This window comes from Lampetra planeri, unplaced genomic scaffold, assembly GCF_965212315.1.
Source record: "Lampetra planeri unplaced genomic scaffold, kcLamPlan1.2.h2 scaffold_1594, whole genome shotgun sequence".
NCBI classification, from domain to species: domain Eukaryota; kingdom Metazoa; phylum Chordata; class Hyperoartia; order Petromyzontiformes; family Petromyzontidae; genus Lampetra; species Lampetra planeri.
Window position 1 is genome coordinate 1 of NW_027614323.1, and position 27643 is coordinate 27643.

At 54.1% G+C, this 27643-nt stretch overlaps 1 protein-coding gene across 1 annotated transcript; it reads right to left on the minus strand.

The window, feature by feature from the left end:
- Positions 1-6: 6 nt before the first annotated feature.
- LOC144739607 (RNA-binding protein FXR1-like) lies at positions 7-27631 on the minus strand. The gene is made up of 4 exons (XM_078622527.1): positions 27598-27631; positions 26785-26863; positions 25440-25579; positions 7-849 (listed from the first exon to the last, which is right to left on the minus strand). Exons 3-4 carry the CDS (start codon positions 25539-25541, stop codon positions 667-669), a joined length of 285 nt encoding a protein of 94 aa, XP_078478653.1. The 5' UTR covers positions 25542-25579; positions 26785-26863; positions 27598-27631; the 3' UTR covers positions 7-666.
- Between the last annotated feature and the right edge of the window lie 12 nt (positions 27632-27643).

The window sequence follows — 27643 nt, forward strand, 5'->3', positions numbered from 1 at the left end:
GTGGTAGGTGAGTGAGTGAGTGGTAGGTGAGTGAGTGGTAGGTGAGTGAGTGAGTGGTAGGTGAGTGAGTGAGTGAGTGGTAGGTGAGTGAGTGAGTGGTAGGTGAGTGAGTGAGTGGTAGGTGAGTGAGTGAGTGGTAGGTGAGTGAGTGAGTGGTAGGTGAGTGAGTGGTAGGTGAGTGAGTGGTAGGTGAGTGAGTGGTAGGTGAGTGTGTGAGTGGTAGGTGAGTGAGTGAGTGGTAGGTGAGTGAGTGAGTGGTAGGTGAGTGAGTGGTAGGTGAGTGAGTGGTAGGTGAGTGAGTGAGTGAGTGGTAGGTGAGTAAGTGAGTGGTAGGTGAGTGAGTGGTAGGTGAGTGAGTGAGTGAGTGGTAGGTGAGTGAGTGAGTGGTAGGTGAGTGAGTGAGTGGTAGGTGAGTGAGTGAGTGGTAGGTGAGTGAGTGAGTGGTAGGTGAGTGAGTGAGTGGTGAGTCACCTGGAGGTAGGTGACGTGGTAGGTGAGTGAGTGAGTGGTAGGTGAGTGAGTGAGTGGTAGGTGAGTGAGTGAGTGAGTGAGTGGTGGGTGAGTCACCTGGAGGTAGGTGACGTGGTAGGTGAGTGAGTGGTAGGTGAGTGAGTGAGTGAGTGGTAGGTGAGTGAGTGAGTGGTAGGTGAGTGAGTGAGTGGTGAGTCACCTGGAGGTAGGTGACGTGGTAGGTGAGTGAGTGAGTGGTAGGTGAGTGAGTGAGTGGTAGGTGAGTGAGTGAGTGAGTGGTGGGTGAGTCACCTGGAGGTAGGTGACGTGGTAGGTGAGGAGGACTTGAGCGTTGGCGACACTTTCTTTGGTTCCCACAAACACAAACGGAACCATGCCCTGGCGCACACAGACAAAGGTCCCCCGTGTAGCCTTAACAGACTGTCGGGGCAAGTGCTGTTAGTAGCAGCAGCACCTATGAAGGTAGACACAGACAAAGGTCCCCCGTGTAGCCTCTAACAGGCTGTAGGGGCAAGTGCTGTTAGCGAGCACCTATAAAGGCACACGAGGGAGTGGGTGGCCAGCACCACGCCCGGCCGCCTTTGTCTCCCCGCATTATTTGAGGCTGAGCCGACCTAGGGGAGTCCCAGCACCGAGGTTGGTGGCTGGAAGGGCGCACGAGGGGGTGGGTGGCCAGCACCACGCCCGGCCGCCTTTGTCTCCCCAATGGCGATGTTTACACAGCAGGTACTCATTTGAGGCTGAGTCGACCTAGGGGAGGCTCAGATAATCGTCAATTGTGTTGACGGGAATTGAACCCGGGTCGAAGGGCACATAGCACAGGGTAGCGCTAAGCGCTGCACCACCGCTCCCCATAAAAGCAACAACAACAACAACAACCGCCATTCGCCACTAAGTGGCGGGTGACGTCTCCATGACGCTTGTGCCCCAACACACACAGTGACACACACACACACAGACACACACACACACAGACACACACACACACAGTGACACACACACACACACAGACACACACACAGACACACACACACACAGACACACACACACAGTGACACACACAGACACACACACAGACACACACACAGAAACACACACACACAGTGACACACACACACACACACAGACACACACACAGACACACACACAGACACACACACACAGTGACACACACAGACACACACACAGACACACACACAGACACACACACACACAGACACACACACAGACACACACACAGACACACACACACAGACACACACACACAGACACACACACACAGTGACACACACACACACAGACACACACACAGACACACACACACAGACACACACACACAGACACACACAGTGACACACACAGACACACACACAGACACACACACAGACACACACACACACACACACAGACACACACACAGACACACACACAGACACACACACAGACACACACACACAGACACACACACACAGACACACACACAGACACACACACACACACAGTGACACACACAGACACACACAAAGACACACACACACAGTGACACACACAGACACACACACAGACACACACACAGACACACACACACAGTGACACACACACAGACACACACACAGACACACACACACAGTGACACACACAGACACACACACACAGTGACACACACAGACACACACACACAGTGACACACACAGACACACACACACACAGTGACACACACAGACACACACACACACACAGAGACACACACAGAAACACACACACACAGACACACACACACACACATAAACACACACACAGACACACACACAGACACACACACAGTGACACACACAGACACACACACACACACAGACACACACACACAGTGACACACACACACACAGTGACACACACAGACACACACACAGTGACACACACAGACACACACACAGACACACACACACACACAGTGACACACACAGACACACACACAGTGACACACACAGACACACACACAGACACACACACACACACAGAAACACACACACAGTGACACACACAGACACACACACAGACACACACACACAGTGACACACACAGACACATACACAGACACACACACACAGAAACACACACACAGTGACACACACAGACACACACACAGACACACACACACAGTGACACACACAGACACACACACAGACACACACACACACACAGAAACACACACACAGTGACACACACAGACACACACACAGACACACACACACAGTGACACACACAGACACACACACAGACACACACACACAAACAGAAACACACACACAGTGACACACACAGACACACACACAGACACACACACACAGTGACACACACAGACACACACACAGACACACACACACACACAGAAACACACACACAGTGACACACACAGACACACACACAGACACACACACACAGTGACACACACAGACACACACACAGACACACACACACACACAGAAACACACACAGTGACACACACAGACACACACACAGACACACACACACAGTGACACACACAGACACACACACAGACACACACACACACACAGAAAACACACACACAGTGACACACACAGACACACACACAGACACACACACACAGTGACACACACAGACACACACACAGACACACACACACACACAGAAACACACACAGTGACACACACAGACACACACACAGACACACACACAGACACACACACAGTGACACACACAGACACACACACACACACAGACACACACACACAGTGACACACACACACACAGTGACACACACAGACACACACACAGTGACACACACAGACACACACACAGACACACACACACACACAGTGACACACACAGACACACACACAGTGACACACACAGACACACACACAGACACACACACAGAAACACACACACAGTGACACACACAGACACACACACAGACACACACACACAGTGACACACACAGACACACACACAGACACACACACACACACAGTGACACACACAGACACACACACAGTGACACACAGACACACACACACAGTGACACACACAGACACACACAGAGTGACACACACAGACACACACAGACACACACACAGACACACACACAGTGACACACACAGACACACAGAAACACACACACAGACACACACACAGTGACACACACAGACACACAGAAACACACACACAGACACACCAGCTGCCAATTCACTACAAAGTGCTGCTAACATGGCTTATGCCAGTTTCGGTGCACTTCAAGATAATCACGTGAAGTTTCTGAGTCTGTGGGTGTCTGTGTGAGTCTGTGGGTCTCTGTGTGAGTCTGTGGGTCTCTGTGTGAGTCTGTGGGTCTCTGTGTGAGTCTGTGAGTCTCTGTGGGAGTCTGTGAGTCTCTGTGTGAGTCTGTGGGTCTCTGTGTGAGTCTGTGAGTCTCTGTGTGAGTCTGTGTGTCTATGTGCGAGTCTGTGAGTCTCTGTGTGAGTCTGTGGGTCTCTGTGTGAGTCTGTGTGTCTATGTGCGAGTCTGTGGGTCACTGTGTGAGTCTGTGAGTCTCTGTGGGAGTCTGTGAGTCTCTGTGTGAGTCTGTGGGTCTCTGTGTGAGTCTGTGGGTCTCTGTGCGAGTCTGTGAGTCTCTGTGTGAGTCTGTGGGTCTCTGTGCGAGTCTGTGAGTCTCTGTGTGAGTCTGTGGGTCTCTGTGTGAGTCTGTGGGTCTCTGTGTGAGTCTGTGGGTCTCTGTGTGAGTCTGTGGGTCTCTGTGTGAGTCTGTGGGTCTCTGTGTGAGTCTGTGGGTCTCTGTGTGAGTCTGTGGGTCTCTGTGTGAGTCTGTGGGTCTCTGTGTGAGTCTGTGGGTCTCTGTGTGAGTCTGTGGGTCTCTGTGTGAGTCTGTGTGTCTATGTGCGAGTCTGTGGGTCTCTGTGTGGGTCTGTGAGTCTCTGTGTGAGTCTGTGTGAGTCTCTGTGCGAGTCTGTGAGTCTCTGTGTGAGTCTGTGAGTCTCTGTGCGAGTCTGTGGGTCTCTGTGTGAGTCTGTGGGTCTCTGTGTGAGTCTGTGGGTCTCTGTGTGAGTCTGTGGGTCTCTGTGTGAGTCTGTGGGTCTCTGAGTCTGTGGGTCTCTGTGTGAGTCTGTGGGTCTCTGTGTGAGTCTGTGGGTCTCTGTGTGAGTCTGTGGGTCTCTGTGTGAGTCTGTGGGTCTCTGTGTGAGTCTGTGGGTCTCTGTGTAAGTCTGTGGGTCTCTGTGTGTGAGTCTGTGTGTCTATGTGTGAGTTTGTGGGTCTCTGTGTGAGTCTGTGGGTCTCTGTGTGAGTCTGTGGGTCTCTGTGTGAGTCTGTGGGTCTCTGTGTGAGTCTGTGGGTCTCTGTGTGAGTTTGTGGGTCTCTGTGTGAGTCTGTGGGTCTCTGTGTGAGTCTGTGGGTCTCTGTGTGAGTCTGTGTGTCTATGTGCGAGTCTGTGGGTCTCTATGTGAGTCTGTGGGTCTCTGTGTGAGTCTGTGGGTCTCTGTGTGAGTCTGTGAGTCTCTGTGTGAGTCTGTGGGTCTCTGTGTGAGGCTGTGGATCTCTGTGTGAGTCTGTGGGTCTCTGTGTGAGTCTGTGGGTCTCTGTGTGAGTCTGTGGGTCTCTGTGTGAGTCTGTGTGTCTATGTGCGAGTCTGTGGGTCTCTGTGTGAGTCTGTGGGTCTCTGTGTGAGTCTTTGGGTCTCTGTGTGAGTCTGTGAGTCTCTGTGTGAGTCTGTGGGTCTCTGTGTGAGTCTGTGAGTCTCTGTGTGAGTCTGTGGGTCTCTGTGTGAGACTGTGGATCTCTGTGTGAGTCTGTGGGTCTCTGTGTGAGTCTGTGGGTCTCTGTGTGAGTCTGTGGGTCTCTGTGTGAGTCTGTGGGTCTCTGTGTGAGTCTGTGGGTCTCTGTGTGTGAGTCTGTGGGTCTCTGTGCGAGTCTGTGGGTCTCTGTGTGAGTCTGTGAGTCTCTGTTGGAGTCTGTGGGTCTCTGTGTGAGTCTGTGGGTCTATGTGTGAGTCTGTGAGTCTCTGTGTGAGTCTGTGGGTCTCTGTGTGAGTCTGTGGGTTTCTGTGTGTGAGTCTGTGGGTCTCTGTGTGAGTCTGTGGGTCTCTGTGTGAGTCTGTGAGTCTCTGTGTGAGTCTGTGGGTCTCTGTGTGAGTCTGTGGGTCTCTGTGTGAGTCTGTGGGTCTCTGTGTGAGTCTGTGGGTCTCTGTGCGAGTCTGTGGGTCTCTGTGTGTGAGTCTGTGGGTCTCTGTGCGAGTCTGTGGGTCTCTGTGTGAGTCTGAGTCTCTGTGTGAGTCTGTGGGTCTCTGTGTGAGTCTGTGGGTCTCTGTGTGAGTCTGTGTGAGTCTCTGTGCGAGTCTGTGAGTCTCTGTGCGAGTCTGTGAGTCTCTGTGTGAGTCTGTGGGTCTCTGTGTGAGTCTGTGGGTCTCTGTGTGAGTCTGTGGGTCTCTGTGTGAGTCTGTGTGAGTCTCTGTGCGAGTCTGTGAGTCTCTGTGTGAGTCTGTGAGTCTCTGTGCGAGTCTGTGGGTCTCTGTGTGAGTCTGTGGGTCTCTGTGTGAGTCTGTGGGTGTCTGTTTGAGTCTGTGGGTCTCTGTGTGAGTCTGTGGGTCTCTGTGAGTCTGTGGGTCTCTGTGTGAGTCTGTGGGTCTCTGTGTGAGTCTGTGGGTCTCTGTGTGAGTCTGTGGGTCTCTGTGTGAGTCTGTGGGTCTCTGTGTGAGTCTGTGGGTCTCTGTGTGAGTCTGTGTGTCTCTGTGTGAGTCTGTGGGTCTCTGTGTGAGTTTGTGGGTCTCTGTGTGAGTCTGTGGGTCTCTGTGTGAGTCTGTGGGTCTCTGTGTGAGTCTGTGTGTCTATGTGCGAGTCTGTGGGTCTCTATGTGAGTCTGTGGGTCTCTGTGTGAGTCTGTGGGTCTCTGTGTGAGTCTGTGAGTCTCTGTGTGAGTCTGTGGGTCTCTGTGTGAGGCTGTGGATCTCTGTGTGAGTCTGTGGGTCTCTGTGTGAGTCTGTGGGTCTCTGTGTGAGTCTGTGGGTCTCTGTGTGAGTCTGTGTGTCTATGTGCGAGTCTGTGGGTCTCTGTGTGAGTCTGTGGGTCTCTGTGTGAGTCTTTGGGTCTCTGTGTGAGTCTGTGAGTCTCTGTGTGAGTCTGTGGGTCTCTGTGTGAGTCTGTGAGTCTCTGTGTGAGTCTGTGGGTCTCTGTGTGAGACTGTGGATCTCTGTGTGAGTCTGTGGGTCTCTGTGTGAGTCTGTGGGTCTCTGTGTGAGTCTGTGGGTCTCTGTGTGAGTCTGTGGGTCTCTGTGTGAGTCTGTGGGTCTCTGTGTGAGTCTGTGGGTCTCTGTGTGAGTCTGTGGGTCTCTGTGTGTGAGTCTGTGGGTCTCTGTGCGAGTCTGTGGGTCTCTGTGTGAGTTTGTGAGTCTCTGTTGGAGTCTGTGGGTCTCTGTGTGAGTCTGTGGGTCTCTGTGTGAGTCTGTGAGTCTCTGTGTGAGTCTGTGGGTCTCTGTGTGAGTCTGTGGGTCTCTGTGTGAGTCTGTGGGTTTCTGTGTGTGAGTCTGTGGGTCTCTGTGTGAGTCTGTGGGTCTCTGTGTGAGTCTGTGAGTCTCTGTGTGAGTCTGTGGGTCTCTGTGTGAGTCTGTGGGTCTCTGTGTGAGTCTGTGGGTCTCTGTGTGAGTCTGTGGGTCTCTGTGCGAGTCTGTGGGTCTCTGTGTGTGAGTCTGTGGGTCTCTGTGCGAGTCTGTGGGTCTCTGTGTGAGTCTGTGAGTCTCTGTGTGAGTCTGTGGGTCTCTGTGTGAGTCTGTGGGTCTCTGTGTGAGTCTGTGGGTCTCTGTGTGAGTCTGTGTGAGTCTCTGTGCGAGTCTGTGAGTCTCTGTGTGAGTCTGTGAGTCTCTGTGTGAGTCTGTGGATCTCTGTGTGAGTCTGTGGGTCTCTGTGTGAGTATGTGGGTCTCTGTGCGAGTCTGTGGGTCTCTGTGTGTGAGTCTGTGGGTCTCTGTGTGAGTCTGTGAGTCTCTGTGTGAGTCTGTGGGTCTCTGTGCGAGTCTGTGGGTCTCTGTGTGAGTCTCTGTGTGAGTCTGTGAGTCTCTGTGTGAGTCTGTGGGTCTCTGTGTGAGTATGTGGGTCTCTGTGTGAGTCTGTGGGTCTCTGTGTGAGTCTGTGGGTCTCTGTGCGAGTCTGTGGGTCTCTGTGTGAGTCTGTGTGAGTTTCTGTGTGAGTCTGTGAGTCTCTGTGTGAGTCTGTGAGTCTCTGTGTGAGTCTGTGGGTCTCTGTGTGAGTCTGTGGGTCTCTGTGTAAGTCTGTGGGTCTCTGTGTGAGTCTGTGGGTCTCTGTGTGAGTCTGTGGGTCTCTGTGTGAGTCTGTGGGTCTCTGTGTGAGTCTGTGGGTCTCTGTGTGAGTCTGTGGGTCTCTGTGCGAGTCTGTGGGTCTCTGTGTGAGTCTGTGGGTCTCTGTGTGAGTCTGTGAGTCTCTGTGTGAGTCTGTGGGTCTCTGTGTGAGTCTGTGGGTCTCTGTGTGAGTCTGTGGGTCTCTGTGTAAGTCTGTGGGTCTCTGTGTGAGTCTGTGGGTCTCTGTGTGAGTCTGTGGGTCTCTGTGTGAGTCTGTGGGTCTCTGTGCGAGTCTGTGGGTCTCTGTGTGAGTCTGTGGGTCTCTGTGTGAGTCTGTGAGTCTCTGTGTGAGTCTGTGGGTCTCTGTGTGAGTCTGTGGGTCTCTGTGTGAGTCTGTGGGTCTCTGGGTAAGTCTGTGGGTCTCTGTGTGAGTCTGTGGGTCTCTGTGTGAGTCTGTGGGTCTCTGTGTGAGTCTGTGTGAGTCTCTGTGTGAGTCTGTGAGTCTCTGTGTGAGTCTGTGGGTCTCTGTGTGAGTCTGTGGGTCTCTGTGTGAGTCTGTGGGTCTCTGTGTAAGTCTGTGGGTCTCTGTGTGAGTCTGTGGGTCTCTGTGCGAGTCTGTGGGTCTCTGTGTGAGTCTGTGGGTCTCTGTGTGAGTCTGTGGGTCTCTGTGTGAGTCTGTGAGTCTCTGTGTGAGTCTGTGGGTCTCTGTGTGAGACTGTGGATCTCTGTGTGAGTCTGTGGGTCTCTGTGTGAGTCTGTGGGTCTCTGTGTGAGTCTGTGGGTCTCTGTGTGAGTCTGTGGGTCTCTGTGTGAGTCTGTGGGTCTCTGTGTGAGTCTGTGGGTCTCTGTGTGAGTCTGTGGGTCTCTGTGTGTGAGTCTGTGGGTCTCTGTGCGAGTCTGTGGGTCTCTGTGTGAGTTTGTGAGTCTCTGTTGGAGTCTGTGGGTCTCTGTGTGAGTCTGTGGGTCTCTGTGTGAGTCTGTGAGTCTCTGTGTGAGTCTGTGGGTCTCTGTGTGAGTCTGTGGGTCTCTGTGTGAGTCTGTGGGTTTCTGTGTGTGAGTCTGTGGGTCTCTGTGTGAGTCTGTGGGTCTCTGTGTGAGTCTGTGAGTATCTGTGTGAGTCTGTGGGTCTCTGTGTGAGTCTGTGGGTCTCTGTGTGAGTCTGTGGGTCTCTGTGTGAGTCTGTGGGTCTCTGTGCGAGTCTGTGGGTCTCTGTGTGTGAGTCTGTGGGTCTCTGTGCGAGTCTGTGGGTCTCTGTGTGAGTCTGTGAGTCTCTGTGTGAGTCTGTGGGTCTCTGTGTGAGTCTGTGGGTCTCTGTGTGAGTCTGTGTGAGTCTCTGTGCGAGTCTGTGAGTCTCTGTGTGAGTCTGTGCGTCTCTGTGTGAGTCTGTGGGTCTCTGTGTGAGTCTGTGGGTCTCTGTGTGAGTATGTGGGTCTCTGTGTGAGTCTGTGGGTCTCTGTGTGTGAGTCTATGGGTCTCTGTGTGAGTCTGTGAGTCTCTGTGTGAGTCTGTGGGTCTCTGTGCGAGTCTGTGGGTCTCTGTGTGAGTCTCTGTGTGAGTCTGTGAGTCTCTGTGTGAGTCTGTGGGTCTCTGTGTGAGTATGTGGGTCTCTGTGTGAGTCTGTGGGTCTCTGTGTGAGTCTGTGGGTCTCTGTGCGAGTCTGTGGGTCTCTGTGTGAGTCTGTGTGAGTCTCTGTGTGAGTCTGTGAGTCTCTGTGTGAGTCTGTGAGTCTCTGTGTGAGTCTGTGGGTCTCTGTGTGAGTCTGTGGGTCTCTGTGTAAGTCTGTGGGTCTCTGTGTGAGTCTGTGGGTCTCTGTGTGAGTCTGTGGGTCTCTGTGTGAGTCTGTGGGTCTCTGTGTGAGTCTGTGGGTCTCTGTGTGAGTCTGTGGGTCTCTGTGCGAGTCTGTGGGTCTCTGTGTGAGTCTGTGCGTCTCTGTGTGAGTCTGTGAGTCTCTGTGTGAGTCTGTGGGTCTCTGTGTGAGTCTGTGGGTCTCTGTGTGAGTCTGTGGGTCTCTGTGTAAGTCTGTGGGTCTCTGTGTGAGTCTGTGGGTCTCTGTGTGAGTCTGTGGGTCTCTGTGTGAGTCTGTGGGTCTCTGTGCGAGTCTGTGGGTCTCTGTGTGAGTCTGTGGGTCTCTGTGTGAGTCTGTGAGTCTCTGTGTGAGTCTGTGGGTCTCTGTGTGAGTCTGTGGGTCTCTGTGTGAGTCTGTGGGTCTCTGGGTAAGTCTGTGGGTCTCTGTGTGAGTCTGTGGGTCTCTGTGTGAGTCTGTGGGTCTCTGTGTGAGTCTTTGTGAGTCTCTGTGTGAGTCTGTGAGTCTCTGTGTGAGTCTGTGGGTCTCTGTGTGAGTCTGTGGGTCTCTGTGTGAGTCTGTGGGTCTCTGTGTGAGTCTGTGGGTCTCTGTGCGAGTCTGTGGGTCTCTGTGTGAGTCTGTGGGTCTCTGTGTGAGTCTCTGTGTGAGTCTGTGGGTCTCTGTGTGAGTCTGTGGGTCTCTGTGTGAGTCTGTGGGTCTCTGTGTGAGTCTGTGGGTCTCTGTGTGAGTCTCTGTGTGAGTCTGTGGGTCTCTGTGTGTGAGTCTGTGTGTCTCTGTGTGAGTCTGTGGGTCTCTGTGTGAGTCTGTGGGTCTCTGTGTGAGTCTGTGGGTCTCTGTGTAAGTCTGTGGGTCTCTGTGTGAGTCTGTGGGTCTCTGTGCGAGTCTGTGGGTCTCTGTGTGAGTCTGTGGGTCTCTGTGTGAGTCTCTGTGTGAGTCTGTGGGTCTCTGTGTGAGTCTGTGGGTCTCTGTGTGAGTCTGTGGGTCTCTGTGTGAGTCTGTGGGTCTCTGTGTGAGTCTGTGGGTCTCTGTGTGTGAGTCTGTGTGTCTCTGTGTGAGTCTGTGGGTCTCTGTGTGAGTCTGTGGGTCTCTGTGTGAGTCTGTGGGTCTCTGTGTGAGTCTGTGGGTCTCTGTGTGAGTCTGTGGGTCTCTGTGTGAGTCTGTGGGTCTCTGTGTGAGTCTGTGAGTCTCTGTGTGAGACTGTGGGTCTCTGTGTGAGTCTGTGGGTCTCTGTGTGAGTCTGTGGGTCTCTGTGTGAGTCTGTGAGTCTCTGTGTGAGTCTGTGGGTCTCTGTGTGAGTCTGTGAGTCTCTGTGTGAGACTGTGGGTCTCTGTGTGAGTCTGTGGGTCTCTGTGTGAGTCTGTGGGTCTCTGTGTGAGTCTGTGGGTCTCTGTGTGAGTCTGTGGGTCTCTGTGTGAGTCTGTGGGTCTCTGTGTGAGTCTGTGGGTCTCTGTGTGAGTCTGTGGGTCTCTGTGTGAGTCTGTGGGTCTCTGTGTGAGTCTGTGGGTCTCTGTGTGAGTCTGTGAGTCTCTGTGTGAGACTGTGGGTCTCTGTGTGAGTCTGTGGGTCTCTGTGTGAGTCTGTGGGTCTCTGTGTGAGTCTGTGAGTCTCTGTGTGAGTCTGTGGGTCTCTGTGTGAGTCTGTGAGTCTCTGTGTGAGACTGTGGGTCTCTGTGTGAGTCTGTGGGTCTCTGTGTGAGTCTGTGGGTCTCTGTGTGAGTCTGTGGGTCTCTGTGTGAGTCTGTGGGTCTCTGTGTGAGTCTGTGGGTCTCTGTGTGAGTCTGTGGGTCTCTGTGTGAGTCTGTGGGTCTCTGTGTGAGTCTGTGGGTCTCTGTGTGAGTCTGTGGGTCTCTGTGTGAGTCTGTGGGTCTCTGTGTGTGAGTCTGTGGGTCTCTGTGTGAGTCTGTGGGTCTCTGTGTGAGTCTGTGGGTCTCTGTGTGAGTCTGTGGGTCTCTGTGTGAGTCTGTGGGTCTCTGTGTGAGTCTGTGAGTCTCTGTGGGAGTCTGTGAGTCTCTGTGTGAGTCTGTGGGTCTCTGTGTGAGTCTGTGAGTCTCTGTGTGAGTCTGTGTGTCTATGTGCGAGTCTGTGAGTCTCTGTGTGAGTCTGTGGGTCTCTGTGTGAGTCTGTGTGTCTATGTGCGAGTCTGTGGGTCACTGTGTGAGTCTGTGAGTCTCTGTGGGAGTCTGTGAGTCTCTGTGTGAGTCTGTGGGTCTCTGTGTGAGTCTGTGGGTCTCTGTGCGAGTCTGTGAGTCTCTGTGTGAGTCTGTGGGTCCCTGTGCGAGTCTGTGAGTCTCTGTGTGAGTCTGTGGGTCTCTGTGTGAGTCTGTGGGTCTCTGTGTGAGTCTGTGGGTCTCTGTGTGAATCTGTGGGTCTCTGTGTGAGTCTGTGGGTCTCTGTGTGAGTCTGTGGGTCTCTGTGTGAGTCTGTGGGTCTCTGTGTGAGTCTGTGGGTCTCTGTGTGAGTCTGTGGGTCTCTGTGTGAGTCTGTGGGTCTCTGTGTGAGTCTGTGTGTCTATGTGCGAGTCTGTGGGTCTCTGTGTGGGTCTGTGAGTCTCTGTGTGAGTCTGTGTGAGTCTCTGTGCGAGTCTGTGAGTCTCTGTGTGAGTCTGTGAGTCTCTGTGCGAGTCTGTGGGTCTCTGTGTGAGTCTGTGGGTCTCTGTGTGAGTCTGTGGGTCTCTGTGTGAGTCTGTGGGTCTCTGTGTGAGTCTGTGGGTCTCTGAGTCTGTGGGTCTCTGTGTGAGTCTGTGGGTCTCTGTGTGAGTCTGTGGGTCTCTGTGTGAGTCTGTGGGTCTCTGTGTGAGTCTGTGGGTCTCTGTGTGAGTCTGTGGGTCTCTGTGTAAGTCTGTGGGTCTCTGTGTGTGAGTCTGTGTGTCTATGTGTGAGTTTGTGGGTCTCTGTGTGAGTCTGTGGGTCTCTGTGTGAGTCTGTGGGTCTCTGTGTGAGTCTGTGGGTCTCTGTGTGAGTCTGTGGGTCTCTGTGTGAGTTTGTGGGTCTCTGTGTGAGTCTGTGGGTCTCTGTGTGAGTCTGTGGGTCTCTGTGTGAGTCTGTGTGTCTATGTGCGAGTCTGTGGGTCTCTATGTGAGTCTGTGGGTCTCTGTGTGAGTCTGTGGGTCTCTGTGTGAGTCTGTGAGTCTCTGTGTGAGTCTGTGGGTCTCTGTGTGAGGCTGTGGATCTCTGTGTGAGTCTGTGGGTCTCTGTGTGAGTCTGTGGGTCTCTGTGTGAGTCTGTGGGTCTCTGTGTGAGTCTGTGTGTCTATGTGCGAGTCTGTGGGTCTCTGTGTGAGTCTGTGGGTCTCTGTGTGAGTCTTTGGGTCTCTGTGTGAGTCTGTGAGTCTCTGTGTGAGTCTGTGGGTCTCTGTGTGAGTCTGTGAGTCTCTGTGTGAGTCTGTGGGTCTCTGTGTGAGACTGTGGATCTCTGTGTGAGTCTGTGGGTCTCTGTGTGAGTCTGTGGGTCTCTGTGTGAGTCTGTGGGTCTTTGTGTGAGTCTGTGGGTCTCTGTGTGAGTCTGTGGGTCTCTGTGTGTGAGTCTGTGGGTCTCTGTGCGAGTCTGTGGGTCTCTGTGTGAGTCTGTGAGTCTCTGTTGGAGTCTGTGGGTCTCTGTGTGAGTCTGTGGGTCTATGTGTGAGTCTGTGAGTCTCTGTGTGAGTCTGTGGGTCTCTGTGTGAGTCTGTGGGTTTCTGTGTGTGAGTCTGTGGGTCTCTGTGTGAGTCTGTGGGTCTCTGTGTGAGTCTGTGAGTCTCTGTGTGAGTCTGTGGGTCTCTGTGTGAGTCTGTGGGTCTCTGTGTGAGTCTGTGGGTCTCTGTGTGAGTCTGTGGGTCTCTGTGCGAGTCTGTGGGTCTCTGTGTGTGAGTCTGTGGGTCTCTGTGCGAGTCTGTGGGTCTCTGTGTGAGTCTGAGTCTCTGTGTGAGTCTGTGGGTCTCTGTGTGAGTCTGTGGGTCTCTGTGTGAGTCTGTGTGAGTCTCTGTGCGAGTCTGTGAGTCTATGTGCGAGTCTGTGAGTCTCTGTGTGAGTCTGTGGGTCTCTGTGTGAGTCTGTGGGTCTCTGTGTGAGTCTGTGGGTCTCTGTGTGAGTCTGTGTGAGTCTCTGTGCGAGTCTGTGAGTCTCTGTGTGAGTCTGTGAGTCTCTGTGCGAGTCTGTGGGTCTCTGTGTGAGTCTGTGGGTCTCTGTGTGAGTCTGTGGGTGTCTGTGTGAGTCTGTGGGTCTCTGTGTGAGTCTGTGGGTCTCTGTGAGTCTGTGGGTCTCTGTGTGAGTCTGTGGGTCTCTGTGTGAGTCTGTGGGTCTCTGTGTGAGTCTGTGGGTCTCTGTGTGAGTCTGTGGGTCTCTGTGTGAGTCTGTGGGTCTCTGTGTGAGTCTGTGGGTCTCTGTGTGAGTCTGTGTGTCTCTGTGTGAGTCTGTGGGTCTCTGTGTGAGTTTGTGGGTCTCTGTGTGAGTCTGTGGGTCTCTGTGTGAGTCTGTGGGTCTCTGTGTGAGTCTGTGTGTCTATGTGCGAGTCTGTGGGTCTCTATGTGAGTCTGTGGGTCTCTGTGTGAGTCTGTGGGTCTCTGTGTGAGTCTGTGAGTCTCTGTGTGAGTCTGTGGGTCTCTGTGTGAGGCTGTGGATCTCTGTGTGAGTCTGTGGGTCTCTGTGTGAGTCTGTGGGTCTCTGTGTGAGTCTGTGGGTCTCTGTGTGAGTCTGTGTGTCTATGTGCGAGTCTGTGGGTCTCTGTGTGAGTCTGTGGGTCTCTGTGTGAGTCTTTGGGTCTCTGTGTGAGTCTGTGAGTCTCTGTGTGAGTCTGTGGGTCTCTGTGTGAGTCTGTGAGTCTCTGTGTGAGTCTGTGGGTCTCTGTGTGAGACTGTGGATCTCTGTGTGAGTCTGTGGGTCTCTGTGTGAGTCTGTGGGTCTCTGTGTGAGTCTGTGGGTCTCTGTGTGAGTCTGTGGGTCTCTGTGTGAGTCTGTGGGTCTCTGTGTGAGTCTGTGGGTCTCTGTGTGAGTCTGTGGGTCTCTGTGTGTGAGTCTGTGGGTCTCTGTGCGAGTCTGTGGGTCTCTGTGTGAGTTTGTGAGTCTCTGTTGGAGTCTGTGGGTCTCTGTGTGAGTCTGTGGGTCTCTGTGTGAGTCTGTGAGTCTCTGTGTGAGTCTGTGGGTCTCTGTGTGAGTCTGTGGGTCTCTGTGTGAGTCTGTGGGTTTCTGTGTGTGAGTCTGTGGGTCTCTGTGTGAGTCTGTGGGTCTCTGTGTGAGTCTGTGAGTCTCTGTGTGAGTCTGTGGGTCTCTGTGTGAGTCTGTGGGTCTCTGTGTGAGTCTGTGGGTCTCTGTGTGAGTCTGTGGGTCTCTGTGCGAGTCTGTGGGTCTCTGTGTGTGAGTCTGTGGGTCTCTGTGCGAGTCTGTGGGTCTCTGTGTGAGTCTGTGAGTCTCTGTGTGAGTCTGTGGGTCTCTGTGTGAGTCTGTGGGTCTCTGTGTGAGTCTGTGGGTCTCTGTGTGAGTCTGTGTGAGTCTCTGTGCGAGTCTGTGAGTCTCTGTGTGAGTCTGTGAGTCTCTGTGTGAGTCTGTGGGTCTCTGTGTGAGTCTGTGGGTCTCTGTGTGAGTATGTGGGTCTCTGTGCGAGTCTGTGGGTCTCTGTGTGTGAGTCGGTGGGTCTCTGTGTGAGTCTGTGAGTCTCTGTGTGAGTCTGTGGGTCTCTGTGCGAGTCTGTGGGTCTCTGTGTGAGTCTCTGTGTGAGTCTGTGAGTCTCTGTGTGAGTCTGTGGGTCTCTGTGTGAGTATGTGGGTCTCTGTGTGAGTCTGTGGGTCTCTGTGTGAGTCTGTGGGTCTCTGTGCGAGTCTGTGGGTCTCTGTGTGAGTCTGTGTGAGTCTCTGTGTGAGTCTGTGAGTCTCTGTGTGAGTCTGTGAGTCTCTGTGTGAGTCTGTGGGTCTCTGTGTGAGTCTGTGGGTCTCTGTGTAAGTCTGTGGGTCTCTGTGTGAGTCTGTGGGTCTCTGTGTGAGTCTGTGGGTCTCTGTGTGAGTCTGTGGGTCTCTGTGTGAGTCTGTGGGTCTCTGTGTGAGTCTGTGGGTCTCTGTGCGAGTCTGTGGGTCTCTGTGTGAGTCTGTGGGTCTCTGTGTGAGTCTGTGAGTCTCTGTGTGAGTCTGTGGGTCTCTGTGTGAGTCTGTGGGTCTCTGTGTGAGTCTGTGGGTCTCTGTGTAAGTCTGTGGGTCTCTGTGTGAGTCTGTGGGTCTCTGTGTGAGTCTGTGGGTCTCTGTGTGAGTCTGTGGGTCTCTGTGCGAGTCTGTGGGTCTCTGTGTGAGTCTGTGGGTCTCTGTGTGAGTCTGTGAGTCTCTGTGTGAGTCTGTGGGTCTCTGTGTGAGTCTGTGGGTCTCTGTGTGAGTCTGTGGGTCTCTGGGTAAGTCTGTGGGTCTCTGTGTGAGTCTGTGGGTCTCTGTGTGAGTCTGTGGGTCTCTGTGTGAGTCTGTGTGAGTCTCTGTGTGAGTCTGTGAGTCTCTGTGTGAGTCTGTGGGTCTCTGTGTGAGTCTGTGGGTCTCTGTGTGAGTCTGTGGGTCTCTGTGTAAGTCTGTGGGTCTCTGTGTGAGTCTGTGGGTCTCTGTGCGAGTCTGTGGGTCTCTGTGTGAGTCTGTGGGTCTCTGTGTGAGTCTGTGGGTCTCTGTGTGAGTCTGTGAGTCTCTGTGTGAGTCTGTGGGTCTCTGTGTGAGACTGTGGATCTCTGTGTGAGTCTGTGGGTCTCTGTGTGAGTCTGTGGGTCTCTGTGTGAGTCTGTGGGTCTCTGTGTGAGTCTGTGGGTCTCTGTGTGAGTCTGTGGGTCTCTGTGTGAGTCTGTGGATCTCTGTGTGAGTCTGTGGGTCTCTGTGTGTGAGTCTGTGGGTCTCTGTGCGAGTCTGTGGGTCTCTGTGTGAGTTTGTGAGTCTCTGTTGGAGTCTGTGGGTCTCTGTGTGAGTCTGTGGGTCTCTGTGTGAGTCTGTGAGTCTCTGTGTGAGTCTGTGGGTCTCTGTGTGAGTCTGTGGGTCTCTGTGTGAGTCTGTGGGTTTCTGTGTGTGAGTCTGTGGGTCTCTGTGTGAGTCTGTGGGTCTCTGTGTGAGTCTGTGAGTCTCTGTGTGAGTCTGTGGGTCTCTGTGTGAGTCTGTGGGTCTCTGTGTGAGTCTGTGGGTCTCTGTGTGAGTCTGTGGGTCTCTGTGCGAGTCTGTGGGTCTCTGTGTGTGAGTCTGTGGGTCTCTGTGCGAGTCTGTGGGTCTCTGTGTGAGTCTGTGAGTCTCTGTGTGAGTCTGTGGGTCTCTGTGTGAGTCTGTGTGAGTCTCTGTGCGAGTCTGTGAGTCTCTGTGCGAGTCTGTGCGTCTCTGTGTGAGTCTGTGGGTCTCTGTGTGAGTCTGTGGGTCTCTGTGTGAGTATGTGGGTCTCTGTGCGAGTCTGTGGGTCTCTGTGTGTGAGTCTGTGGGTCTCTGTGTGAGTCTGTGAGTCTCTGTGTGAGTCTGTGGGTCTCTGTGCGAGTCTGTGGGTCTCTGTGTGAGTCTCTGTGTGAGTCTGTGAGTCTCTGTGTGAGTCTGTGGGTCTCTGTGTGAGTATGTGGGTCTCTGTGTGAGTCTGTGGGTCTCTGTGTGAGTCTGTGGGTCTCTGTGCGAGTCTGTGGGTCTCTGTGTGAGTCTGTGTGAGTCTCTGTGTGAGTCTGTGAGTCTCTGTGTGAGTCTGTGAGTCTCTGTGTGAGTCTGTGGGTCTCTGTGTGAGTCTGTGGGTCTCTGTGTGAGTCTGTGGGTCTCTGTGTGAGTCTGTGGGTCTCGGTGTGAGTCTGTGGGTCTCTGTGTGAGTCTGTGGGTCTCTGTGTGAGTCTGTGGGTCTCTGTGTGAGTCTGTGGGTCTCTGTGCGAGTCTGTGGGTCTCTGTGTGAGTCTGTGGGTCTCTGTGTGAGTCTGTGAGTCTCTGTGTGAGTCTGTGGGTCTCTGTGTGAGTCTGTGGGTCTCTGTGTGAGTCTGTGGGTCTCTGTGTAAGTCTGTGGGTCTCTGTGTGAGTCTGTGGGTCTCTGTGTGAGTCTGTGGGTCTCTGTGTGAGTCTGTGGGTCTCTGTGCGAGTCTGTGGGTCTCTGTGTGAGTCTGTGAGTCTCTGTGTGAGTATGTGGGTCTCTGTGTGAGTCTGTGGGTCTCTGTGTGAGTCTGTGGGTCTCTGGGTAAGTCTGTGGGTCTCTGTGTGAGTCTGTGGGTCTCTGTGTGAGTCTGTGGGTCTCTGTGTGAGTCTTTGTGAGTCTCTGTGTGAGTCTGTGAGTCTCTGTGTGAGTCTGTGGGTCTCTGTGTGAGTCTGTGGGTCTCTGTGTGAGTCTGTGGGTCTCTGTGTAAGTCTGTGGGTCTCTGTGTGAGTCTGTGGGTCTCTGTGCGAGTCTGTGGGTCTCTGTGTGAGTCTGTGGGTCTCTGTGTGAGTCTCTGTGTGAGTCTGTGGGTCTCTGTGTGAGTCTGTGGGTCTCTGTGTGAGTCTGTGGGTCTCTGTGTGAGTCTGTGGGTCTCTGTGTGAGTCTCTGTGTGAGTCTGTGGGTCTCTGTGTGTGAGCCTGTGTGTCTCTGTGTGAGTCTGTGGGTCTCTGTGTGAGTCTGTGGGTCTCTGTGTGAGTCTGTGGGTCTCTGTGTAAGTCTGTGGGTCTCTGTGTGAGTCTGTGGGTCTCTGTGCGAGTCTGTGGGTCTCTGTGTGAGTCTGTGGGTCTCTGTGTGAGTCTCTGTGTGAGTCTGTGGGTCTCTGTGTGAGTCTGTGGGTCTCTGTGTGAGTCTGTGGGTCTCTGTGTGAGTCTGTGGGTCTCTGTGTGAGTCTGTGGGTCTCTGTGTGTGAGTCTGTGTGTCTCTGTGTGAGTCTGTGGGTCTCTGTGTGAGTCTGTGGGTCTCTGTGTGAGTCTGTGGGTCTCTGTGTGAGTCTGTGGGTCTCTGTGTGAGTCTGTGGGTCTCTGTGTGAGTCTGTGGGTCTCTGTGTGAGTCTGTGAGTCTCTGTGTGAGACTGTGGGTCTCTGTGTGAGTCTGTGGGTCTCTGTGTGAGTCTGTGGGTCTCTGTGTGAGTCTGTGAGTCTCTGTGTGAGTCTGTGGGTCTCTGTGTGAGTCTGTGAGTCTCTGTGTGAGACTGTGGGTCTCTGTGTGAGTCTGTGGGTCTCTGTGTGAGTCTGTGGGTCTCTGTGTGAGTCTGTGGGTCTCTGTGTGAGTCTGTGGGTCTCTGTGTGAGTCTGTGGGTCTCTGTGTGAGTCTGTGGGTCTCTGTGTGAGTCTGTGGGTCTCTGTGTGAGTCTGTGGGTCTCTGTGTGAGTCTGTGGGTCTCTGTGTGAGTCTGTGAGTCTCTGTGTGAGACTGTGGGTCTCTGTGTGAGTCTGTGGGTCTCTGTGTGAGTCTGTGGGTCTCTGTGTGAGTCTGTGAGTCTCTGTGTGAGTCTGTGGGTCTCTGTGTGAGTCTGTGAGTCTCTGTGTGAGTCTGTGGGTCTCTGTGTGAGTCTGTGGGTCTCTGTGTGAGTCTGTGGGTCTCTGTGTGAGTCTGTGGGTCTCTGTGTGAGTCTGTGGGTCTCTGTGTGAGTCTGTGGGTCTCTGTGTGAGTCTGTGGGTCTCTGTGTGAGTCTGTGGGTCTCTGTGTGAGTCTGTGGGTCTCTGTGTGAGTCTGTGGGTCTCTGTGTGAGTCTGTGGGTCTCTGTGTGAGTCTGTGAGTCTCTGTGTGAGACTGTGGGTCTCTGTGTGAGTCTGTGGGTCTCTGTGTGAGTCTGTGGGTCTCTGTGTGAGTCTGTGAGTCTCTGTGTGAGTCTGTGGGTCTCTGTGTGAGTCTGTGAGTCTCTGTGTGAGACTGTGGGTCTCTGTGTGAGTCTGTGGGTCTCTGTGTGAGTCTGTGGGTCTCTGTGTGAGTCTGTGGGTCTCTGTGTGAGTCTGTGGGTCTCTGTGTGAGTCTGTGGGTCTCTGTGTGAGTCTCTGTGTGAGTCTGTGGGTCTCTGTGTGAGTCTGTGGGTCTCTGTGTGAGTCTGTGGGTCTCTGTGTGAGTCTGTGGGTCTCTGTGTGAGTCTGTGGGTCTCTGTGTGAGTCTGTGAGTCTCTGTGTGAGACTGTGGGTCTCTGTGTGAGTCTGTGGGTCTCTGTGTGAGTCTGTGGGTCTCTGTGTGAGTCTGTGGGTCTCTGTGTGAGTCTGTGGGTCTCTGTGTGAGTCTGTGGGTCTCTGTGTGAGTCTCTGTGTGAGTCTGTGGGTCTCTGTGTGTGAGTCTGTGTGTCTCTGTGTGAGTCTGTGGGTCTCTGTGCGAGTCTGTGGGTCTCTGTGTGAGTCTCTGTGTGAGTCTGTGAGTCTCTGTGTGAGTCTGTGGGTCTCTGTGTGAGTATGTGGGTCTCTGTGTGAGTCTGTGGGTCTCTGTGTGAGTCTGTGGGTCTCTGTGCGAGTCTGTGGGTCTCTGTGTGAGTCTGTGTGAGTCTCTGTGTGAGTCTGTGAGTCTCTGTGTGAGTCTGTGAGTCTCTGTGTGAGTCTGTGGGTCTCTGTGTGAGTCTGTGGGTCTCTGTGTGAGTCTGTGGGTCTCTGTGTGAGTCTGTGGGTCTCGGTGTGAGTCTGTGGGTCTCTGTGTGAGTCTGTGGGTCTCTGTGTGAGTCTGTGGGTCTCTGTGTGAGTCTGTGGGTCTCTGTGCGAGTCTGTGGGTCTCTGTGTGAGTCTGTGGGTCTCTGTGTGAGTCTGTGAGTCTCTGTGTGAGTCTGTGGGTCTCTGTGTGAGTCTGTGGGTCTCTGTGTGAGTCTGTGGGTCTCTGTGTAAGTCTGTGGGTCTCTGTGTGAGTCTGTGGGTCTCTGTGTGAGTCTGTGGGTCTCTGTGTGAGTCTGTGGGTCTCTGTGCGAGTCTGTGGGTCTCTGTGTGAGTCTGTGAGGTCTCTGTGTGAGTATGTGGGTCTCTGTGTGAGTCTGTGGGTCTCTGTGTGAGTCTGTGGGTCTCTGGGTAAGTCTGTGGGTCTCTGTGTGAGTCTGTGGGTCTCTGTGTGAGTCTGTGGGTCTCTGTGTGAGTCTTTGTGAGTCTCTGTGTGAGTCTGTGAGTCTCTGTGTGAGTCTGTGGGTCTCTGTGTGAGTCTGTGGGTCTCTGTGTGAGTCTGTGGGTCTCTGTGTAAGTCTGTGGGTCTCTGTGTGAGTCTGTGGGTCTCTGTGCGAGTCTGTGGGTCTCTGTGTGAGTCTGTGGGTCTCTGTGTGAGTCTCTGTGTGAGTCTGTGGGTCTCTGTGTGAGTCTGTGGGTCTCTGTGTGAGTCTGTGGGTCTCTGTGTGAGTCTGTGGGTCTCTGTGTGAGTCTCTGTGTGAGTCTGTGGGTCTCTGTGTGTGAGCCTGTGTGTCTCTGTGTGAGTCTGTGGGTCTCTGTGTGAGTCTGTGGGTCTCTGTGTGAGTCTGTGGGTCTCTGTGTAAGTCTGTGGGTCTCTGTGTGAGTCTGTGGGTCTCTGTGCGAGTCTGTGGGTCTCTGTGTGAGTCTGTGGGTCTCTGTGTGAGTCTCTGTGTGAGTCTGTGGGTCTCTGTGTGAGTCTGTGGGTCTCTGTGTGAGTCTGTGGGTCTCTGTGTGAGTCTGTGGGTCTCTGTGTGAGTCTGTGGGTCTCTGTGTGTGAGTCTGTGTGTCTCTGTGTGAGTCTGTGGGTCTCTGTGTGAGTCTGTGGGTCTCTGTGTGAGTCTGTGGGTCTCTGTGTGAGTCTGTGGGTCTCTGTGTGAGTCTGTGGGTCTCTGTGTGAGTCTGTGGGTCTCTGTGTGAGTCTGTGAGTCTCTGTGTGAGACTGTGGGTCTCTGTGTGAGTCTGTGGGTCTCTGTGTGAGTCTGTGGGTCTCTGTGTGAGTCTGTGAGTCTCTGTGTGAGTCTGTGGGTCTCTGTGTGAGTCTGTGAGTCTCTGTGTGAGACTGTGGGTCTCTGTGTGAGTCTGTGGGTCTCTGTGTGAGTCTGTGGGTCTCTGTGTGAGTCTGTGGGTCTCTGTGTGAGTCTGTGGGTCTCTGTGTGAGTCTGTGGGTCTCTGTGTGAGTCTGTGGGTCTCTGTGTGAGTCTGTGGGTCTCTGTGTGAGTCTGTGGGTCTCTGTGTGAGTCTGTGGGTCTCTGTGTGAGTCTGTGAGTCTCTGTGTGAGACTGTGGGTCTCTGTGTGAGTCTGTGGGTCTCTGTGTGAGTCTGTGGGTCTCTGTGTGAGTCTGTGAGTCTCTGTGTGAGTCTGTGGGTCTCTGTGTGAGTCTGTGAGTCTCTGTGTGAGTCTGTGGGTCTCTGTGTGAGTCTGTGGGTCTCTGTGTGAGTCTGTGGGTCTCTGTGTGAGTCTGTGGGTCTCTGTGTGAGTCTGTGGGTCTCTGTGTGAGTCTGTGGGTCTCTGTGTGAGTCTGTGGGTCTCTGTGTGAGTCTGTGGGTCTCTGTGTGAGTCTGTGGGTCTCTGTGTGAGTCTGTGGGTCTCTGTGTGAGTCTGTGGGTCTCTGTGTGAGTCTGTGGGTCTCTGTGTGAGTCTGTGAGTCTCTGTGTGAGACTGTGGGTCTCTGTGTGAGTCTGTGGGTCTCTGTGTGAGTCTGTGGGTCTCTGTGTGAGTCTGTGAGTCTCTGTGTGAGTCTGTGGGTCTCTGTGTGAGTCTGTGAGTCTCTGTGTGAGACTGTGGGTCTCTGTGTGAGTCTGTGGGTCTCTGTGTGAGTCTGTGGGTCTCTGTGTGAGTCTGTGGGTCTCTGTGTGAGTCTGTGGGTCTCTGTGTGAGTCTGTGGGTCTCTGTGTGAGTCTCTGTGTGAGTCTGTGGGTCTCTGTGTGAGTCTGTGGGTCTCTGTGTGAGTCTGTGGGTCTCTGTGTGAGTCTGTGGGTCTCTGTGTGAGTCTGTGGGTCTCTGTGTGAGTCTGTGAGTCTCTGTGTGAGACTGTGGGTCTCTGTGTGAGTCTGTGGGTCTCTGTGTGAGTCTGTGGGTCTCTGTGTGAGTCTGTGGGTCTCTGTGTGAGTCTGTGGGTCTCTGTGTGAGTCTGTGGGTCTCTGTGTGAGTCTCTGTGTGAGTCTGTGGGTCTCTGTGTGTGAGTCTGTGTGTCTCTGTGTGAGTCTGTGGGTCTCTGTGTGAGTCTCTGTGTGAGTCTGTGGGTCTCTGTGTGAGTCTGTGGGTCTCTGTGTGAGTCTGTGGGTCTCTGTGTGAGTCTGTGGGTCTCTGTGTGAGTCTGTGAGTCTCTGTGTGAGTCTGTGGGTCTCTGTGTGAGTCTGTGGGTCTCTGTGTGAGTCTGTGGGTCTCTGGGTAAGTCTGTGGGTCTCTGTGTGAGTCTGTGGGTCTCTGTGTGAGTCTGTGGGTCTCTGTGTGAGTCTTTGTGAGTCTCTGTGTGAGTCTGTGAGTCTCTGTGTGAGTCTGTGGGTCTCTGTGTGAGTCTGTGGGTCTCTGTGTGAGTCTGTGGGTCTCTGTGTAAGTCTGTGGGTCTCTGTGTGAGTCTGTGGGTCTCTGTGCGAGTCTGTGGGTCTCTGTGTGAGTCTGTGGGTCTCTGTGTGAGTCTCTGTGTGAGTCTGTGGGTCTCTGTGTGAGTCTGTGGGTCTCTGTGTGAGTCTGTGGGTCTCTGTGTGAGTCTGTGGGTCTCTGTGTGAGTCTCTGTGTGAGTCTGTGGGTCTCTGTGTGTGAGTCTGTGTGTCTCTGTGTGAGTCTGTGGGTCTCTGTGTGAGTCTGTGGGTCTCTGTGTGAGTCTGTGGGTCTCTGTGTAAGTCTGTGGGTCTCTGTGTGAGTCTGTGGGTCTCTGTGCGAGTCTGTGGGTCTCTGTGTGAGTCTGTGGGTCTCTGTGTGAGTCTCTGGTGAGTCTGTGGGTCTCTGTGTGAGTCTGTGGGTCTCTGTGTGAGTCTGTGGGTCTCTGTGTGAGTCTGTGGGTCTCTGTGTGAGTCTGTGGGTCTCTGTGTGAGTCTGTGTGTCTCTGTGTGAGTCTGTGGGTCTCTGTGTGAGTCTGTGGGTCTCTGTGTGAGTCTGTGGGTCTCTGTGTGAGTCTGTGGGTCTCTGTGTGAGTCTGTGGGTCTCTGTGTGAGTCTGTGGGTCTCTGTGTGAGTCTGTGAGTCTCTGTGTGAGACTGTGGGTCTCTGTGTGAGTCTGTGGGTCTCTGTGTGAGTCTGTGGGTCTCTGTGTGAGTCTGTGAGTCTCTGTGTGAGACTGTGGGTCTCTGTGTGAGTCTGTGGGTCTCTGTGTGAGTCTGTGGGTCTCTGTGTGAGTCTGTGAGTCTCTGTGTGAGTCTGTGGGTCTCTGTGTGAGTCTGTGAGTCTCTGTGTGAGACTGTGGGTCTCTGTGTGAGTCTGTGGGTCTCTGTGTGAGTCTGTGGGTCTCTGTGTGAGTCTGTGGGTCTCTGTGTGAGTCTGTGGGTCTCTGTGTGAGTCTGTGGGTCTCTGTGTGAGTCTGTGGGTCTCTGTGTGAGTCTGTGGGTCTCTGTGTGAGTCTGTGGGTCTCTGTGTGAGTCTGTGGGTCTCTGTGTGAGTCTGTGAGTCTCTGTGTGAGACTGTGGGTCTCTGTGTGAGTCTGTGGGTCTCTGTGTGAGTCTGTGGGTCTCTGTGTGAGTCTGTGAGTCTCTGTGTGAGTCTGTGGGTCTCTGTGTGAGTCTGTGAGTCTCTGTGTGAGACTGTGGGTCTCTGTGTGAGTCTGTGGGTCTCTGTGTGAGTCTGTGGGTCTCTGTGTGAGTCTGTGGGTCTCTGTGTGAGTCTGTGGGTCTCTGTGTGAGTCTGTGGGTCTCTGTGTGAGTCTGTGGGTCTCTGTGTGAGTCTGTGGGTCTCTGTGTGAGTCTGTGGGTCTCTGTGTGAGTCTGTGGGTCTCTGTGTGAGTCTGTGAGTCTCTGTGTGAGACTGTGGGTCTCTGTGTGAGTCTGTGGGTCTCTGTGTGAGTCTGTGGGTCTCTGTGTGAGTCTGTGAGTCTCTGTGTGAGTCTGTGGGTCTCTGTGTGAGTCTGTGAGTCTCTGTGTGAGACTGTGGGTCTCTGTGTGAGTCTGTGGGTCTCTGTGTGAGTCTGTGGGTCTCTGTGTGAGTCTGTGGGTCTCTGTGTGAGTCTGTGGGTCTCTGTGTGAGTCTGTGGGTCTCTGTGTGAGTCTCTGTGTGAGTCTGTGGGTCTCTGTGTGAGTCTGTGGGTCTCTGTGTGAGTCTGTGGGTCTCTGTGTGAGTCTGTGGGTCTCTGTGTGAGTCTGTGGGTCTCTGTGTGAGTCTGTGAGTCTCTGTGTGAGACTGTGGGTCTCTGTGTGAGTCTGTGGGTCTCTGTGTGAGTCTGTGGGTCTCTGTGTGAGTCTGTGGGTCTCTGTGTGAGTCTGTGGGTCTCTGTGTGAGTCTGTGGGTCTCTGTGTGAGTCTCTGTGTGAGTCTGTGGGTCTCTGTGTGTGAGTCTGTGTGTCTCTGTGTGAGTCTGTGGGTCTCTGTGTGAGTCTCTGTGTGAGTCTGTGGGTCTCTGTGTGAGTCTGTGGGTCTCTGTGTGAGTCTGTGGGTCTCTGTGTGAGTCTGTGGGTCTCTGTGTGAGTCTGTGGGTCTCTGTGTGAGTCTGTGAGTCTCTGTGTGAGACTGTGGGTCTCTGTGTGAGTCTGTGGGTCTCTGTGTGAGTCTGTGGGTCTCTGTGTGAGTCTGTGGGTCTCTGTGTGAGTCTGTGGGTCTCTGTGTGAGTCTGTGGGTCTCTGTGTGAGTCTCTGTGTGAGTCTGTGGGTCTCTGTGTGTGAGTCTGTGTGTCTCTGTGTGAGTCTGTGGGTCTCTGTGTGAGTCTGTGAGTCTCTGTGTGAGACTGTGGGTCTCTGTGTGAGTCTGTGGGTCTCTGTGTGAGTCTGTGGGTCTCTGTGTGAGTCTGTGGGTCTCTGTGAGTCTGTGGGTCTCTGTGTGAGTCTGTGGGTCTCTGTGTGAGTCTCTGTGTGAGTCTGTGGGTCTCTGTGTGTGAGTCTGTGTGTCTCTGTGTGAGTCTGTGGGTCTCTGTGTGAGTCTGTGTGTGGAGGGGGGGAGGAGGGGGGAGAGGGGGGGGGGTGGAGGAGGGGGGGTGAGCTACCTGGCGAGGCTGAGTCGCCCCTCCGTGGAGGGGGTGGACTCCGCCGCTGCGCTCGCCGTCACCCTCCACGCGGACCCGCACCACGCCCGACTTGTCCACCATCTCCTGGATGTTCGTCCCACCCTTGCCGATCACCTTGCCTGGACGCGTCCACCACACACAGACAACCACCACCATTGCACCACACACACACACAGACAACCACCACACACACACACAGACAATCACCATCGCACCACACACAACCACCACCACCACACACACACAGACAACCACCACCATTGCACCACACACACACACAGACAACCACCACACACACACACAGACAATCACCATCGCACCACACACAACCACCACCACCACACACACACACACAGACAATCACCACCATCGCACCACACACACAGACAGACAACCACCACACACACAACCACCACCACCACCACACACACACACACACAGACAATCACCACCATCGCACCACACACACACACACAGACAATCACCACCACCGCACCACACACAACCACCACCACCACACACAGACAATCACCATGGCACCACCACACACACACAACCACCACCACTCCATACACACAGCCACCACCACACACACACACAACCACCACACAAACACACAACAACCACACACACACACAACCACCACCACACCCCACACACACACACACAACCATTACCGCATTAACCGCGCACTCACCGCACACACAACAACAACGCACTCACCGCACACACAACAACAACGCACTCACCGCACACACAACAACAACGCACTCACCGCACACACAACAACACCGCACTCACCGCACACACAACAACACCGCACTCACCGCACACACAACAACACCGCACTCACCGCACTCACCACATCCGGCGTGTGTGTACAGTACGTACAGGGTGGTGTGCGTGTACAGTACACAGACGACGGTGATGACGGTGATGACGGTGATGACGGTGATGACGGTGATGACGGTGATGACGGTGATGATGGTGACGATGGTGACGGTGATGATGGTGATGATGGTGATGATGGTGATGATGGTGATGATGGCGGCAATGGTGATGACGACAATGATGACGGTAATGACAATGACGCTGATGACGATGATGACGGCGATGATGATGACAGTGATGATGATGACAGTGATAATGATGACAGTGATGATGACGATGGCGATGACGTTGATGACGATGACGGTGACGATGATGACGTTGATGACGATGGCAGTGATGACGACGACGACGACGACAATGACGTTGATGACGACGATGATGATGATGACGACGATGATGATGACGATGACGAGGGTGACGCGGGGCTCCTCACCGACGAGGTGGCGAGGGACCGGCACCGTCTCCTCCACAAACTCGAGCAGCGCTCGCGCCTTGTCCACAGCCTCCTGCGTCTGAGACGCACCGGGCAGAGCCGACACACGGGGGGGGGGGGACTCACCACGTGACGATGATGACGACGACGATGATGATGATGACGAGGTCACCCCGTGTCCCTCTACCCCCGTGTCTCTACCCCCCGTGTCTCTACCCCCGTGTCTCTACCCCCGTGTCTCTACCCCCGTGTCTCTACCCCCGTGTCTCTACCCCCGTGTCTCTACCCCCGTGTCTCTACCCCCCGTGTCTCTACCCCCGTGTCTCCACCCCCGTGTCTCCACCCCCGTGTCTCTCCCCCCGTGTCTCCCCCCCAGTGTCTCTACCCCCATGTGGTGGGTGTGGTAGTGAGTGTGATGGTGGTGAGTGTGGTGGTGGTGAGCGTGGCGGTAAGCGTAGTGGTGGTGAGCGTGGTGGTGAGCATGGTGGTGGTGAGCGTGGTGGTGAGCGTGGTGGTGGTGAGCGTGGTGGTGAGCGTGGTGGTGGTGAGCGTGGTGGTGAGCATGGTGGTGAGCGTGGTGGTGAGCGTGGTGGTGAGCGTGTTGGTGGTGAGCGTGGTGGTGAGCGTGGTGAGCGTGGTGGTGAGCGTGGTGGTGAGCGTGGTGGTGAGCGTGGTGGTGAGTGTGGTGGTGGTGAGCGTGGTGGTGAGCGTGGTGGTGGTGGTGAGCGTAGTGGTGAGTGTAGTGGTGAGCGTGGTGGTGAGCGTGGTGAGTGTAGTGGTGAGCGTAGTGGTGGTGGTGGTGGTGAGCGCTACCTCCGCGTAGATGAGGAAGCCTGCGGGCTGCGTGTGGGCGAGCGCC